At 37.0% G+C, this 17,539-nt stretch overlaps 1 protein-coding gene across 1 annotated transcript in view; it reads right to left on the minus strand.

The window, feature by feature from the left end:
* Positions 1-17,539, minus strand: part of LAMA2 (laminin subunit alpha 2) — a 711,163-nt gene that overhangs the window by 127,704 nt on the left and 565,920 nt on the right. The window contains exons 36-37 of the mRNA XM_060190486.1: positions 13,919-14,081; positions 12,197-12,407 (exon numbers count right to left, since the gene is read on the minus strand). Of these exons, the coding sequence (XP_060046469.1) occupies positions 12,197-12,407; positions 13,919-14,081 (374 nt within the window). The remainder of the gene's footprint in view (positions 1-12,196; positions 12,408-13,918; positions 14,082-17,539) is intronic.

The raw sequence follows: 17,539 nt of genomic DNA on the forward strand, positions 1-17,539 counted from the left end.
CTATTTCTATCTATCTATGTTTTCTTTATATAACCCACTCTTACATATACTTCTAAACATTTTTACTGTATATGTTCTAATTTTAAGCCTCGTCACTTATGTTGCTTATGTAAATGCTATTTTAAAATATTCACTTAGGTATTAAAATGTGCAGATATTTTGAAGTTTCTTTCCTTCAATACTACAGACATTCTATGGGTCCTGTATTCATCATCTTTTAAATGAATAGGAGACTGAATAAGTTAAGTAAGTTATCCTTAGTCATACACTTAGTACAATACAGTTAAAACCTGAACCTCGGGAGTCAGGTGGTAGCTCAGTGGGTTAAGCGCATGTGGCACGAAGTGCAAGGACCAGCGTAAGGATCCCGGTTCGAGCCCTGGCTCCCCACTTGCAGGGGAGTCACTTTACAGACGGTGAAGTGGGTCTGCAGGTGTCTATCTTTCTCTCCCCCTCTCTGTCTTCCCCACCACTCTTGATTTCTCTGTCCTATCTAACAATGACAACATCAGTAACAACAGCGATAATAATTACAACAATAATAATAAAAAAGGGCAACAAAAGGGAAAATAAATAAATAAACACACACAAAAAAAAACCAAAAAAAAAACCTGAACTTCAACTGCTGGATGATGGCTCAGCCAGTGTTGCCATGAAAGAAGACTGGGGTTCAAGACCCTGATTCCCAACTGATAGTTAAACACAAGTGGTAGAGCTGTGCTGCAGTTGTCTCTCTCTGCCTTTCTCCCCCTTACTCCATGTCTCTTGCATTCTATCAGAAAAGAAAAAAAAAAAGAAAGGAAAGAGAGAAAAAGTATGAAAGAGTGAAATCAAGATTGAAAGGAAGAGAACAGAAAGGGAAGGGAAGTAAAACGGAAGGAAAGGAAAAGAAAGAAAGCAAAGGTCAGGTCCACTAGGAACAGTGGAGTTGTCATGAAGTAATAATCCTGGTGGCAAAAGAAAAAAGTATCTGATCAGACCTCCAGTCCAGTTAGTGATAGGCCTTTTATTGTAAAAGCAAGGTTTTATGTTACATAAATCACATTTCTTGTTTACACTCGGTAACACTAGTCTGACTTTCTCCACTCTACTTCCCTACCATCCACATGAACTATATACATGCTGTTCCTACCTTTGAGGCTTTAAACGTGCAGTCCCCCCACCATGCGTTCTTCCTAGCTCTTTGTCTTGCTTCCACCATTTTCTGATCATGACCACTTTTTGGGAAACCTATCTAAAGCAGCACTAATTCTCACTGAAATGATTTTCTACATATTAGAGGACAGAAATAGCAAACTGTTGTTAGATTGAGAAAGCAGGTCTGGATCCCAGCTCAGCCCACTTAAAAACTACTAAACTGGGGCAAATGGCTTAGCCTTATGTAAAATGCTTAGTTCAAAGTTTGCCCTAATGACCAGCAAGATCAGCATCATCTCTAAGTATAAGAAAAGTACAATATAATTGCCTCTTCAGGAACTACCAACTCAGAATCTGTAGGTTTTTTTTTTAAGTTTTATTTATAAAATGGAAACACCGACAAGACCATAGGTAAGAGGGGTACAATTCCACACAATTCCTACCACCTGAACTTCGCATCCCATTCCCTCCCCTGATAGCTTTCCTATTCTTTAACCCTCTGGAAGCATGGACTCAGGGACATTAAGAATCTTTATTTTAACAAGAAATGTGTGAATGAAATGTCAACTTTTAGACTTGGCTTAGAATGCAGCCTGGTTCACAGGAAACATGACATCACTTTTCTATTTAACACTCTTTTTATCTGATTTATATTCTACAGGGGTCCATAAACTATAGGAACATAGATAATATACTACTTTTATATAGAATGTAACATCTTTTAAAAATATTTTATTTATTTAATCTTTAATAAAAGAGAAGCATACACAGACAGCAAGACCAGAGCACTGCTCAGCTCTGGTTTTTGGTGGTTCTGTGGATGGAATGTAGGGCCTCACTGACTCAGGCATGAAAGTCTCTTGCATAACCATTAAGCTGCCACCCTCCCTTACCCCTCCAGTCCCCCAGTCCCAAAACAGACTCTTAGGGTATAAAAAAATTTCTATATTCTGATTTCAGAATAGGTAGTGTTTAAGTTACAGAATCTAGAGCCAGAAGGTCTTAATTCAATTTTCATCTCCTTATTCATTTACTAATTGAATTACTTTTTAAGTTTTTTTTAATTTCATTTTATTTATTAGTGATTTACAGTGTAACATCTTTATTGCTTCTTCTCATAGTTGGTAAAAACACACATCACTTAATTAAAATCGGTGATACCAATTTAGATGCATATACAAGAATTAGAGAAAAAACATATCCTATAAAGCTGCATATAGCTAGTGAAACATCTTGCATAAATCATTTAAAAATCACTGAATATTCTATCTATGACTTTATTATATACTCCAGAATTTATTACCACATTGTGTGTTTGCTTACTAGTTTATTATATTTTTTAATCTCCAGTACCTAGAATCACCTCCTCAATAAATAATTTTAAAGACTTAATTACGTAACAAGAAAAAGAAAAACAGGATATCACTCTGAAATATATGATGTAGGGGATTGAAAATAGGACCGCATGCTACAGAGTCCAATGCTGTACTCACTGTGCCATCTCCTGGGCAGAAATAAATACTTTTGGATAAATAAGTAAAATTAGAGTTCATGTCTGAGACTTGTTCCAGTGATGCTTGATTTGCTCTATCACTAGTAATCCTGAGAAAGTATCAATGTGTCATTCCCTCTTTAAAGACAACAAATAAAGGGGTGGTCCCAATTTTCCAGACTATAATATAACTTTTTTGAGTATCTGATATGCTTTCTCTTAATTGCCAGTTTTAGTCTTTAGTTATTCTATGTACTAATTTAAAGTTATAATATAGACATTGGAAAATATTTTTCAACATGATTTGCTTGTCTTGATGTATCTCAATAATTTTGAATTGGGTGCCAAAGGAAGTGGAAATATTTTCACAGACAGACCTACATGCATGTTGGTTTTAATTAAATAGTGAGTTAGAATCTTTCTAAGAACTTTTACTTTAGGGAACCAATTGTATTTGAGGTTAAAGATGTGTTCTTTATCTTACTAAAAACAGAAATAATAATATAGAGACTTAGAAGGTTTCTGAGGTGGCTGATTCTCAGATTTTTCAGTACATGTTCTCTTACTTAACTGGACTGTTCATCTTCTCTTTGCTTCTCATTAGTTCACAGTCCCCTCTGCCTTCTTTCCTCATTATAAATGTCCCCCAACCCTGTGCCCTTTCTTGTAGGCTACATTGAAAGACTTCTATGATAGCTACAAATGCTGTTTCCAGAGCCATCCTCCGCTACAGACTTTTATGTAGCTTATGAATAAGCTTTATCACTTCCAGACATTTCCTAAGTTCACACTGGACTTTCAAAACTCTGACTTTGTGCTCATTGAGCTCTTTCATTCATATCAATGTCTTTCAATTTCACCTGTGAAACCATCATTTTTATAAGTGATTTTTTTCTGATTTTTTCAGCTAATATTAGTCCCTGAATTACATAGAGAGGAAGGTTAGAAATGACTGAAAATTAAGAAGAAATTTCCATGTATATTCTATGAGTTCAGAAAACATTTCTATTCAACCTTAAACATGTTAGATTAAAAAACACCTAACAAACACTAAAGTGTTATCCCAGCCTACATTTGTAGGCTTACATCACACTTTTTTCTAGTACAAATTAAATTCTGCAGTTTACATGACCATGAAACACTCATGTAGGGGAGGTGGAGCCAAGATGACAACTCGGAAGCAGCTGCTGGTTTGAGCTCTGACAACAACTGCTACAAAGCATCGGATCATGGCCTTCAGCAGGACTGTGAACAAGACGTGCTAAGCATGACAGCAAGGCGGTGACTATAGCTCAATTTGGGTTAGAAATTAGAACAAAAAGTAAGGAAATTTCTTGATTATTTCTCTCCCCCTCTCCCACCATAGCCAGACCCCAGGAGCAGGGAGCTGCTGCTAGCAGGCTTCCCGCAGACCTTCCTTGTTTACCAAGATTCCTGGCTCACCAGAGGTGCCATTATAACCCTGTTCCTTTCTGAATACCTTGGCTATCTTTTTTTTTTCTCTGAGTTAGGGACTTAGGCCCAATTATAGTGACAAATATCTGAGGAAAAACTGGGAAAGACTGCCTAGAAGTTTTTTTTTTTTCTGTTTTCTTTTTCAATCAGTTGGCTAGACTCAATGTGCCTGAGCTAACAGGGAGCTGTCCAAGCTGCAGACCCACTGCTAAGGCTTTTTACTCTGTTCTATTTTATTAATACTATCATATATATGCATATTCCTTTGTCCCCCCTCAGGTTGACCAAAATTAATTCTTAGTATACTTTCCATTGCTAGGCAACTGGGTGTCTTATTCACTGTGAGAGGAACTTGCCTCACTCTTCATACCTCCTCTATTCACTCTCCCCCTCCTCCCTTCTCTTAGCTAATTAAAAAAAGTCTCCTTTCACTGCACTTTTTTTAAATGTTTTTTTCTTTTCTTTTTTCTTTTCTCTTTTTCCCCCATCTTCCTTTCTTCCTTCCTCTGCTTCCTGAATTCACTGATAATCATTTGTGAATTATTTCAGGGAAGAACTCTGACTCAGAGTGGACTCTCTTAGTATGTGTCTCTGCTCTATTTCCCTTTCTCCTCTTGCTACCCTAGAATTTACAGTGGAAAGTAAATTTGCATAATTGTCTATTCCTGTTATCCCTTTCTTTTTCTTTTTCATTTGGATTTGGTTGCTATTTTTTCTGGGACTGGAGACATTTTTGGGCTAAATGGTATTGGTTAAACAGTTTCAATCCTTGCTTCAGTTACTACTGTAATTTCTGAGGTTGGTGACTGCATTTGTAATAAAGGTATTTAGTATAGCATGGCTTGTACTCAAAACACAACTGAGAAACAACAGAACATAAAAATAAGAAACATATTAATAAAAAATGGGTAGATCAAGAGCAAATAAAACTGCTACTACAATGAATGAAGACAAAAGACCAGAAGAAACGAGAAATCAGCCAGAAGTAACCAGAGATAAGAAAAGTATGCAAGCAATAACAAACTTGTTAATAACATAAATGAAAACAACTTTGGAGGAAAGGAATAGCAGTATTAGGGAAACAACAGATGAGACCCTCAAGGAAAATACTAACTACCTTAAGGCAATTAGAGAACTGAAAGCTGAAATAGCTGAACTGGTGAAAGAAGCTGAGGGAAGGGAAAGCAGACTAACAGAAGCAGAAAACAGAATTAGCCAGACGGAGGATAAGCTAGAGAAAACTCAGAGAGAGGTGAAAGAGTTCAAAAAGAGATTGAGAGACACAGAAAACAACAACAAAGATATATGGGATGATCTCAAAAGGAGTAACATTCATATAATTGGCCTTCCAGAGGAAGAAAGAGAGGAAGGGGAAGAAAACATTCTAGAGGAAATTATAGAAGAAAACTTCCCAGACCTGGACAACAGAAAGGACATTAAGATTCAAGAGTCCCAGAGAGTCCCAAACATAATCAATCCAGAACTGAAGACACCAAGACACATCATAGCTATAATGAAAAGAAATAAGGATAAAGAAAGGATCCTAAAGGCTACAAGAGAAAAACAAAAAGTCACATACAGGGGAAAACCCATAAGACTATCAGCAGACTTCTCCACTCAAACTCTAAAAGCCAGAAGAGAATGGCAAGGTATCTATCGAGCCCTGAAGAAAAAGGGTTTCTACCAAGGAAAATATATCCTGGTAGACTTTCATTCAAACTAGATGGAGGTATCAAAACCTTCTTAGACAGACAACAGTTAAAGGAGGCAACCATCACCAAGCCTGCCCTGAAAGAGATTCTAAAAGACCTCTTATAAATAAGAACATCACTATAATACTTGCAATATAGCAGAGCTAATAAAAAAAATGTTGAATAATGGCAGTACAATACATTAAATCCATAATATCAGTAAATGTCAATGGTTTTAACTCACCTATGAAAAGGCACAGAATGGGAGGATGGATCAGAAAACATAACCCAACCATGTGCTACTTGCAAGAATCCCATCTGACCCAACAAGATAAACACAGACTTAAAGTGAAAGGATGGAAAACTATCATACAGGCTAATGGACCAAAAAAAAAGGTAGGAACAGCCATTCTCATCTTTGACACAATAGATTTTAAATTAAATAAAGTAATAAAAGATGGGCAAGGTCATTACATAATGATTAGAGGATCAATCAGCCAAGAAGACTTAACAATTATTAATATCTATGCACCCAATGAGGGACCATCTGAATACATCAAGCACCTACTCAAAGAACTTCAAAAATACATCAATAGTAATACAATAATAGTGGGAGACTTTAACACCCCACTCTCACACCTAGCCAGATCAACAAAGCAGAGAATCAACAAAGAAACAAGAGAATTAAATAAAGAGATGGACAGATTAGACCTCCTGGACATTTTCAGAGTTCTTCACCCCAAAAAACTGGAATACACATTCTTTTTAAATTCACACAAAACATACTCAAGGACAGACCACATGTTATGCCACAAAGACAGCCTCAACAAATTCAAGAACATTGAAATCATCCCAAGTATCTCCTCAGACCACAGTTGAGTAAAGCTAACATTTAACAACAAACAGAAAATTATTAAAAGTCACAGAATTTGGAAACTAAACAACATACTCCTTAAGAACCACTGGGTCAGAGAGACACTCAAGCAAGAAATTCAAATGTTCCTGGAAACAAATGAAAATGAAGACACAGGCTACCATAATATTTGGGACACAGCTAAAGCAGTATTGAAAGGGAAACTCATAGCCATATAATCACATATTAAACAACAAGAAAAAGCTCAAATAAATGACCTTACTGCACACCTTAAGGACTTAGAGGAAGAGAAACAAAGGAACCCTAAAGCAACCAGAAGGACAGAAATCACTAAAATTAGAGCAAAAATAAACAACATTGAAAATAAAACAAACATATAAAAGATCAGTGAAACCAAATGATGGTTCTTTGAAAAATTAAACTGATTGACAAACCCCTAGCCAGACTCACTAAACAAAAAAGGGAGAAGACTCAAATTCATAGAATTGTAAATGACACCACAGAAATCCAGAAAATCATGCGAAACTTCTATGAAGAACTATACACCACCAAACTAGAAAATCTGTATGAAATACTCCTGTAATAAAACCACTGATAAATTACACCAAATGTAATTGTAATCCATGACTCGGACATTACACTTCATTCTAGTACCTTTCAGAATAAAAACCGAGTTCCCTAGCTTAGTTTCAGAAAGAAATTCTCTTTTCATACAAGGTCTTAACCCTGATATCTTAGCAGCTTCCCATCCCCAATTCAGTCGTATGAAGTCTTCATTGTATCACTAGTTCTTAAAAGTGTTTTATTTTTCTGTGTCTTCGCATGTTTTCCTCTATTTCTAGAGTTTTTTTTTTTTCCCCTTCCACTTTAACTAATTAGTGCCAATGTTTCAAGATTTGGTTAAAATGTCAGGTTTTCTGTGAAACTCATACTAAATCCAGGTGTGTCTTAAATGTCTTTGTTTAACATCCGTGAAAAATCCTTATTGCAGAGTGATTTACAGTTGTTCTGCATCTGACTCACTGGGCAGATACTTCAATGTCTATGTCTAGCAGAGAAGCAATTGCAGAAGCCAGACATCCTATCTTCTGTACCACATAAAGATCTTTGGTCCATATTCCTAGAGGAATAAGAATATTCTTATCTTTAGTTTCCTTATTATTAAATAATTTGTTCTGCCTTATTATTAAATAATTTGTTCTGCTTTATATCTTAATGCTTTTCAGTCACCAAGTAGCAGATGCTACCATAATACCAACCTGATTTCCCTGGGCAAGTGACCTCAACAATGTCCTGGTAACCCATCTCCCTAGAGTTCTGTCCCACTAGGGAAAGATAGAAACAGGCTGGGGTATAGATCAACCTGTCAATGCCCATGTCCAGCAGAGAAGCAATTACAGAAGCCAGACCTCTCATCTTCTGCACCCCATAAAGATCTTCAGTCCATACTCCCAGAGGGATAAAGAATAGGGACGTATGCAATGGAGGAGATAGAATGTGGAACTCTGGTGGTGGAAATTATATGGAATTATACCTTATTATCCCACAGTCTTGTCAATCATTATTAAATCACTAATAAAATTTAAAAAAACACATCAGCTATAAGGAGTCTCTCTGTCTTATGTTTCACTTATTTTTCTTAAATTGATCTAATAATAACTGAAAAGATTGTAGGATATCACCCTCTATCTTAAAGTGTCTTCCAGGAGCAGAAAAGTCCTGCAGGCACAGAGCTGCAGTGATAAACCTTGTGGCAAAAAAAAAAAATTAATTAAAAAATGTATATATATGCAAAGCCCCTTAAAACTAACAACAACAACAAAACAAAAACCTTCTGATCTGAGTATAATCATGTTTATTATCTTGCTTGTGGAGATAGACTCAATTAATTCATCTATTTATACAACTTATTATTGATCGGGTTGGTACAATGTATTAGTCATTCTTAAACTCATATGCACATCAAGTTAACTCAGAGAGAGTCTTAGATTTTGACACTGGGCCACACTCCAGATGCACCAATACAGCCTCTGGGTAAGAGCCCAGGGAACTCATCTGTTTAGCACACTCTTTAAATAATTCTTTTTTAGTCAGTCTAGCAGCAACTTAACTAATCAACCTTAATCAGCCCTGGCAAATAACCTTAAATAAACGGTGCCTTTCTCACGTTAATTTAGTCAGTTTATCTATCTCCTCCCATAAAATTTTTAACAAGCCTTAGTTAAACATTGCAGATAAAATGAAAATACACAGAAAAAGAACTACTCTGAACTGCAATACTGACTATATAAACTGCAGGCATTTCTAGGGGGCCCAAGAATGATGACTCCTGGTTTTTAACATCACTAAAAGGAAGAAATAGCTGAAAGCACCATTTACAATGCCATGATAACTCTTCTTGAAATACTTCCCAAATGCTTATTATGTTTTCCACACAGGAAACTTTAATTTCTTAAACTGTTGCCACAAAATGGAGAGGTGCACCTCCAGGTAAGTTACATCACTGGGGTATCAAGAAGCAGAATGAATCATGCTGAAGTATGTGATGTGATAGTTGCCCAGCATCTTGCCTCATCAGACAATGCTTTTTCTTTAATATTGCAGTGTGTCCGTAAGGCCCAAATTGGTTAAGATTAAATATATCAGTTAACAAAAAAAAGTGAGCTTCTTCAATCTGCTATTAAAATGGCGAGGGCAGCCCCAGGAGAGGGACACAGAAAAAAAAGTACTTAAAAATTAATTTGTCCTCCTACATCTTGAGCCAAAGGAAAATGGAAATAAATGAGTGGATAAGAAAATTTCAGGTTTGCTTTATGTAACTGTCACTCCACACTGTTTCTGAGAGCACAATATATTCCAGAGAACGTTAGAAGGCTGCGTTGATGGTTAAAAGCATGTTGAAGTTAAAATTCCATGTTAGAAAGGAAATAAGTGTGATGATATTTTCAAATCTGTTAAGGCTAAATACTTTGAAAACAAGGAAAGGCAGGTAGGACTCTAAGGAGACAGGTGTAGCTGCTGTTGATTAAATACCAAATATAGTTTGTTTTTTGCCCCCAGGGTTATCATCAGGGCTCAGTGCTGGCACTGCAAATCCACTTCTCTCTGGGACCATTTTTTATTAGATAGGACAGAGAGAAATTGAGAGAGAAGAGGGAGATAGAGAGACATCTTCAGATCTTCTTCACCACTAGTGAGGTGATCCCGGGGCTCGAACCAGGATCCTTGAGCAGGGCCTTGCGCCTCATATTATGTGTGTTTAACCTGGTGAGCCACTGCCTGAGCCCCTGCCTGCGTTATTCCCCCCCCCACTCCATCTAGTTTTTTTTTTTTTAATTTTTTTATTAATTTTTTTTTTTTAGAGAGATGCAGAGAGAGACACACACAGAGAAACACCAGAGCACTGCTCAGCTCTGGCTTATGGTGGTGTGGGGGATTGAACCTGGGACTTAGGAGCCTCAGGCATGAGAGTCTGTTTGCATAACCATTATGCTGTCACCCCCACCCCCATCTAGTTTTATACCATTAAATATGTTGAACTTCTTTTTAAAAATTATCTTTATTGGATAGAGAGAGCCAGAAATTGAGGGGGGGGGAAAGGACAGAGACAGAGAGACACCTGAAGCTCTACTTCATCACCCACAGAGCTTTTCCCCCTGCAGGTGGGGATTCAGAGCTTAAACTGGGTCCTTCCTTGAACATTGCAACAGGTGTGCTCAGCCAGCTATGCCACCACCTGGCTCCTGTTGAACTTATTCTATATTAACATACTTGATGTGCCATATGAAGTAAAAAAAGAGAGTGTGAGAAAGGAAATACTAGGAAAGGGATAGGCAGAGGGCAGGGTGGAGGAGAAATGAAGGAATTAAGGAAAGATGCTTGAGGAAAAGAAAGGAGGGAGGAGGCAAGGACACAGAATGAATGAAGAAAGGAAAGGAGGAAGAGAGAAAGGAAGGAGAGCGTCTGTTGAGCTCTTACCTTTATCGTTGTTCTGAAAATAATAGAGCCTGACCAATATTTTTAGAAGTACCCTTTTTTCCTATGAAGACTAGGAGAAGAAGATAACTGAGACTTGCTTTGATTAAATGTATATTACTGTCACCAGGGTTATCACTGGGGCTGAATATCTGTACAACAAATCTACCATTCCTGGTAGGTAGCCACTTCCCCCCTTTTCCCCGGCCCCTTTCTTTTATTTTATAGAATAGAGAGTAGTTGAGAGAGATGGGGGGAGTTAGAGAGGGAAAGAAAAAGAGAAACACCTGAAATGCTGCTTCACAGCTTGTGAATCTTCCTCCCTGCATATGAAATTAGGAGCTTGCACCCAGATCCTTGTACTCAGTAATGTGTGAGCTCAATTGAACAGCATGCCATCGCTTGACTTCTATGCTACAGCTTTTTTTTTTTTTAAAGAAACTATTACAAAGTAAAAGAAAACCAAAGTATTCTCAACTCTGACGTACAAATGAATTGTTCCAAATGTACCCAGATTCCATTAGAAAATACTTAGAATGGGCTAACAGAATAGCTCACTTCTGGGTAGGGCATTGGTTTGCCATGTCTGCAGCCCACAAGGAAGCTTTGCTTTTGTCATCTTTTTTCTTCTCTGTCTGCCACTCTACCTCTACCTGATAAAGAAAATAAAAGGAAATACTTGGCACATCTGTAATTTACAACAGTTGCAAGATGTCTAATCATGACTTTTGGATAAGTTGGATAAGTCAAAATCATATAGTAATGTTTGAAGAATGCCTAAATATAGACTAGTATAAAATAGCCATTATACAGCTACAGATATGTCCAGTACTTAGACTTTAATTGACTTAACCCAACTGTTAACTAATGGTACAATTTCATTAAGACCAATGTTTTAGATTTCCAATAAAAAATTTCATCCACTATAGTATTCTTAAATGTCTTCAATAGCTTGTGTGGTCTAAGTTTGATTTGATGTTGTTAAAATGATCAGTGATTAAAATAGGGGTCAGGCAGTAGAGCACCTGGCTAAGCACACAAATTATAGTGTGCAAGAACCCCAGTTCAAGCCTCTGCTTCCCAACTGCAGAAGGGAAGCTTCACAAATGAAGCAGGGCTGCAGATGTCTTTTTCCCTCTCTATCTCCCCCTCCCTTCTAAATTTTTTCTCTGTCTCTATTCAATACTAAATAAACTACATATGATTATTAAATTATATATATATGATTACCAAATAATATATATGATTAATATATTAAAAACTGTAATCATATACATATGATTATATATATACTATATCATATATATAATATAATATATATGTATATATTATGTATATATGCATATATAATATATATTATATATAATATAATATATATATGTAATCATATATATATGATTATATATAATATATATTATATATATTATATATATTATATATATAATCATATATATATATGATTATTCCTGTCTTGGTTCTTAGAAATCTTGATATAGGAGCAGAACTTGACATATCCAGTTATGCACAACCCACAGTCTACACCCACAGAGTTGCAGAGCCCCTAGGACTCACATCCAGAGCAGTCATGTTTTTCTGGTTTATTGCAGATAAGCGATTGGCTTCTCTGATTTTTTCTACAGCTTCACGTAAAAGGTCCTGAGCATCATCAACTTTGTTTTGGTAGTCTTCCAGTCTCTCCCGTAGATTTTTCTCCATTGCTTCATTTTTTCCACGAGATTCTCCAAAAAGTTTCTTTACCTTTTTTAGAAGACCTTCTGCAGCTCTGCAAGCAATTCCAGTGCAGTAAGACAATAAACTTTTGTCATTGCCTCAGAGTTTATGAACATTAAACTTGGTTACAAAGAGATGTCAATATTAAGAGAATGGTAAATAATATAACCAAACAGATTCACTACACAAAACCAAGTTGAAAACTACTTGCTAAAAAAATGACAGAACCATTTATAATTAAGGTGATATCATACAAAATATGTGTTTAAAATTTATTATCACTGATAACATATTCAATTGGAAATTGTTTTATTTGTCTTACAATATGATGGTAGAAATGTGTTTTATAACTCACTTCAAAAGACTCCTGGGTTTAGGAGAGTGAGACATTGTCTCTACTACTTGAACATAACATAGGGATATTTCCATAGTTTTTTAGAAACTGAACAGAACTCTGTTTTGGTAGTGGTACAATTGTAATCTTGCTAGTATATGCTAGTATAGTATCATGAGTTTGATCTACTATTCCGTTTTTATTTTTAGTTTTTTTCTCATTGTGTAATCTGGACATTTTCTCAGGTAACTGAGCCTATAAAGAACTAAATACTTAGAAGAGTTCCCATGATATACTATAACATATACTATAATCCCATGAAGTACTTGTCAAAACAAATTGCTTGGCCCCAATTCAAAAGTTTTTCATAGGAGTTGGGCAATAGCAAAGTGGGTTAAGCGCAGGTGGCACAAAGCACAAGGACCAGCATAAGGATCCTGGTTCGACCCTCTGGCTCCCCACCTGCAGGGGAGTGCCTTTATAGACAGTGAAGCAGGTCTGCAGGTGTCTATCTTTCTCTCCCTCTCTCTGTCTTCCCCTTCTCTCTGTCCTATCAAATAACAACAACAATACAATAATGACAACAATAATAACTACAACAATAAACATCAAGGGCAACAAAGGGGAATAAATAAATTTAAAATAAACAAATAAATAAATAAATAACCTTAAAAATGTTTCTTTCACTAGTAGGTAAAATTGTAGTTTTGAAAAATCAATATGTGGTTCCTAGAATTTATCAGTATTAGTTAAACCACTTTTCCTAGTTTCAGACACTCAAGCATTCAAACTATTAAGCACTTATTATTAGAAGGCAATACTCAGCATTTTCTCAGATGACAAAATGCATAGGATGTACTTGCTGAATAAATAATTTCTTTTATTAAAATAATTTTTACTAAGATAAAGAATTATTAAGATAAATCCAAAACCTTTAAAACAAAAAAAGCCAAAAAAAGCATTATTAAAATGAAAAAGTACTGACGGTTTAAAAATTCGTAATAAATCAAGTTTACTAGCATAATAGTGAAGAAGTAAATGCCAGAAACCGATTTAATTATTTATAAGCAAAAATGCTTTTGATCCATTTTACAGCAGGAAAAAATGAAATATAAACAAATAGCAAAGTATTTTTTTACTCAGATATACAGTAGAGAAATGAAAAACTATAAGCAACCTGAAAAGCTCAGTTTTTTCAAAAAAACACAAATTATAGTTGATCTACTCACACCAACTCATCTTCAGCAACTTCCTTTTGTGTATCTAGATTTTTTCTCCTCAGTTCTGTCAACATTTGATCAATCTCTTTCTGAAGCTCTTGCAAATTTCTCTCAAAGGCCTTGTCTTGAGTTCCTAGCGTTTCATTTAGTTTTACAGCTTTTTCATTTACAGCTGCAGGGGGTAAAACAAATTCTGCAGATTAGTACACAAAATACAACATGCAAACATAATAATCAGCGTCTGCTCTTCCCCACCATCTCCAAATGAAATTTGCCATGGTGTTCCTGCTGGGAAATAGAGCAGCAGTTAATATAACAATTCATAACATACAGGGAATGTGACATATTTCTCCATACTCTATTTCTTTGGGGGAGTAACTAATGCCTGGTGTTTCTATTTCAGAACAAGGAAATACAAAAAAAAAAAAAAAAAAGTGATTCAAACCCTTTCCAGGTAAAAGTTAAAAGGAGACCACTAAGCCTCACACTTAGAAGCTGAAAATATGATTTGCATAATAAAGACAGTCAGATACTATCAATTTAAAAAATATTGAGTGCAGAACTACTCAAAGTGATGAAATTTCTGACAATAAACCTTCTTTTGCACTTTTGTACATCTCTGTGTTCATTTTGTAAGGAGTACAAAGAAAAAAAAAAGTACTGGCCTAAAGGCTATCACAAAGATACTTTTCTAGTGATAACATCTATCATAAGAGTTTATGGTTATTATGCACTGAGTGGGGCTTTCAAACTATGTTCTTTTGAAATTTAGGATGCTCTAGGTGACACAAGTATTTTACAAATCATACTTATTCTGCCAAGGATTTGTTTTATAGGTAATGTTCTGGGCATAACTTCATTTGAAAATAGAATTCTAGGTGAAATGAAACTTCAAAAAACTGGCAAATTGAGACATTTACAGAATTCTATTTTCTGTTTTAAGCCAACTTTTCCTTAAGTGCATTTCGTGAAACACTAATTCAACAAATTTCAGGAATACTTTTGTTTGCTAAACCCGAATTTCTTTTATATTTGTAGTGTCACTAAGGCTTCACTGCTCTGAGGTGACTTTCTCACACAGAAAGAGGACAGACTTTCAGACCTCGTGAGAACTATGGTGGGTATCTTTGGAGAAGATGGAAGCATAGAACTTTGATAATGAGCGTGGTATGAAACTATACTCCAACTATTTTAAAATCTTGAAAATCACTATTAAGTCACTAATAAAATATTTTAGAGAAAGACACAGAGAGAAAAACATTACAGCACTGAAGTTTCCTCCAGAGTTGTGGGGGCCAGGCTTGAACTTGGATCACTTGCAGGCATATTATCAAAGTCAGGTGTTCTTTTAGGCCTAAAACTCATGTTCTATAATACAAATATGGCACTCCCATCCCTATAACTAGAGCTTTATGGTGGTCAAGAGATACTTCCTATCATTCAAAACTGTATCCTTAGGGGCAACAAGACAGCTCACTGGATGGTGCCCCTGCTTTGCCATGTGTGCAGTGCAGGTTCTAGTCCCATTCCCAGTGCAGTGGAGGAAGCATTGGTGCCATGCTATCTTTCTCCCTCTCCCTCTGAATCTCTGTGTCTCTCTTTCTAACTGAAAAACGGTATCATCTGTTTTCCATCTACACCATGCCTCGGCCTCGCGTGAGCTTAATGTGCAGCTGGACGATGCGAGAATCCGGCATGAAGCCCAGCCAGTCTATCTTGGCATTACTCTCGATTGCACCCTGTCATTTCACGAACATCTCATAAAAACTGCAGCAAAGGTGGGCGCGAGGAATCACATCATTGCAAGACTGGCCAGCTCCTCATGGGGCGCGAGCGCTTCCACACTATGATCATCATCTCTGGCATTATGCTATTCCACTGCAGAATACTGTGCCCCAGTATGGTTCCGTAGCCCCCATGTCCACTTGGTCGACTCCAAATTATATTCCTCCATGAGGATAATTTCTGGAACCATCCGTTCCACCCCGGTTCCATGGCTGCCAGTTCTTAGCAACATCGCCCCGCCAGATATTCGTCGGGATGCGGCATCATCTAAGTTCATTTCCCACATCTACGCTCGACCGGACCTGACAATATACGGGGCGGATATCTTCGCCCACCCTGTCCAACGCTTGACGTCTCATCACCCAATCTGGTCCCCTACGCCTACACTGATCTTCTCTGTTCCAGACTCTTGGAAACAGAGTTGGCAGTCAGCTGAGGTCAAGAACAAACACCTCATCACAGACCCCTGCAAGCGTCAACCCGGCTTTGACCTAGCGCGTTATGACTGGGCCCTCCTCAATCGCTATCGAACAGGCCATGGCCGGTGCGCCGCTATGTTCCATCGCTGGGGAGCCAGAGACGACCGAACTGCCCCTGCGGCTCCAGACAGACTATGACCCACATAGTCAACGACTGCCACCTCTCCAGATTCAAAGGAGGTCTCGAAACTTTACATCAGGCTCAACCTGATGCTGTTGACTGGCTACGGAAGAGGGCAAACACTAGAAGAAGAAGAACTGAAAAATTTTACTCAGAATAGAGTAGTAAAGCCTGGTAACAATCAATAATGACAAAACCGATTACCCTTGGAGTTCTACAATATTAATAATTCTGGAAAGTAGTTTGTATTCTTGAAGAAACTTTTCTGATTGACCTGGTTAGAATTGTTCCAAGGACAGTATGGGCATAGCTTTTGAAATAGCTTGCTTGTACACAGAGCAGCCCTGTGTGTGTGTGTGTGTGTGTGTGTGTAAGTGAAACACACAAAGAGAGAAACAGAGTACATTATGGTTCCCAAATGATCAGCATCAATATGAAAAGAGAATTTACTTGGAATTCAAGTTCTTGGTACTGACCACTGAACCAGAGACTAAAACTTCTGATGGTGGGGACACTCTCTTTCATCTAGCCTCCTAGAAGCTTTGGATGCGCACTGCACTACAGTTTGAGAATCACTTATTTAAAGCAGAAGCAGTTGAATCTCAACCCCTAACTCTAATCTTTTCTACTTAATTCTTTCTAATTCTCTTTTCTTGAAAAAAGTGTTTGGTTATAAAGTTTTTGCAATCATTCCCTTACTCATGAGACACCGTGGTGTAATCTCCTTGGCTGCTCTGTTGCTTATTTTATTTTATTTCACTTTTACTTTATTTTATTTCATTTTAATGTGTGTGTGTGTGTGTGACAGAGAGAGAAAGAGAGACAGAGAGAGACAGAGACAGAGAGAGACAGAGAGAGGGGCAGGCACAGAGAGAAAGATACAGAGAGAAAGACCAAAGCATTGCTCAATGCTGGTTTATAATAGTATTAGGGATTGAGCCTGGGACCTTGGAACATTGAAACCTCAGGAATTTTTTTTTTTTTCTTCTTTTTACCAAAGCATTGTACAACTCTGGTTTATGGTGGTGCCAGAGATTGAGCCAGAGACTTTGGAGCCTTAGGCATGTGAGTCTCTTGAGTCTCTTTGCATAACTATTAGACTATCTACTTCTGGCCTGGCTTTTTTTTTTTTTTTTCCAGAGCACTGTTCAGCTCTGGTAATGGTGGTATGGGGCCTGAACCTTGGACTTTGGAGCCTCAGGCATGAAAATCTCTTTGTATAACCACTATGCTATCTACCCCACT

This window comes from Erinaceus europaeus, chromosome 4 (assembly GCF_950295315.1).
Source record: "Erinaceus europaeus chromosome 4, mEriEur2.1, whole genome shotgun sequence".
Taxonomy (NCBI): Eukaryota; Metazoa; Chordata; class Mammalia; order Eulipotyphla; family Erinaceidae; genus Erinaceus; species Erinaceus europaeus.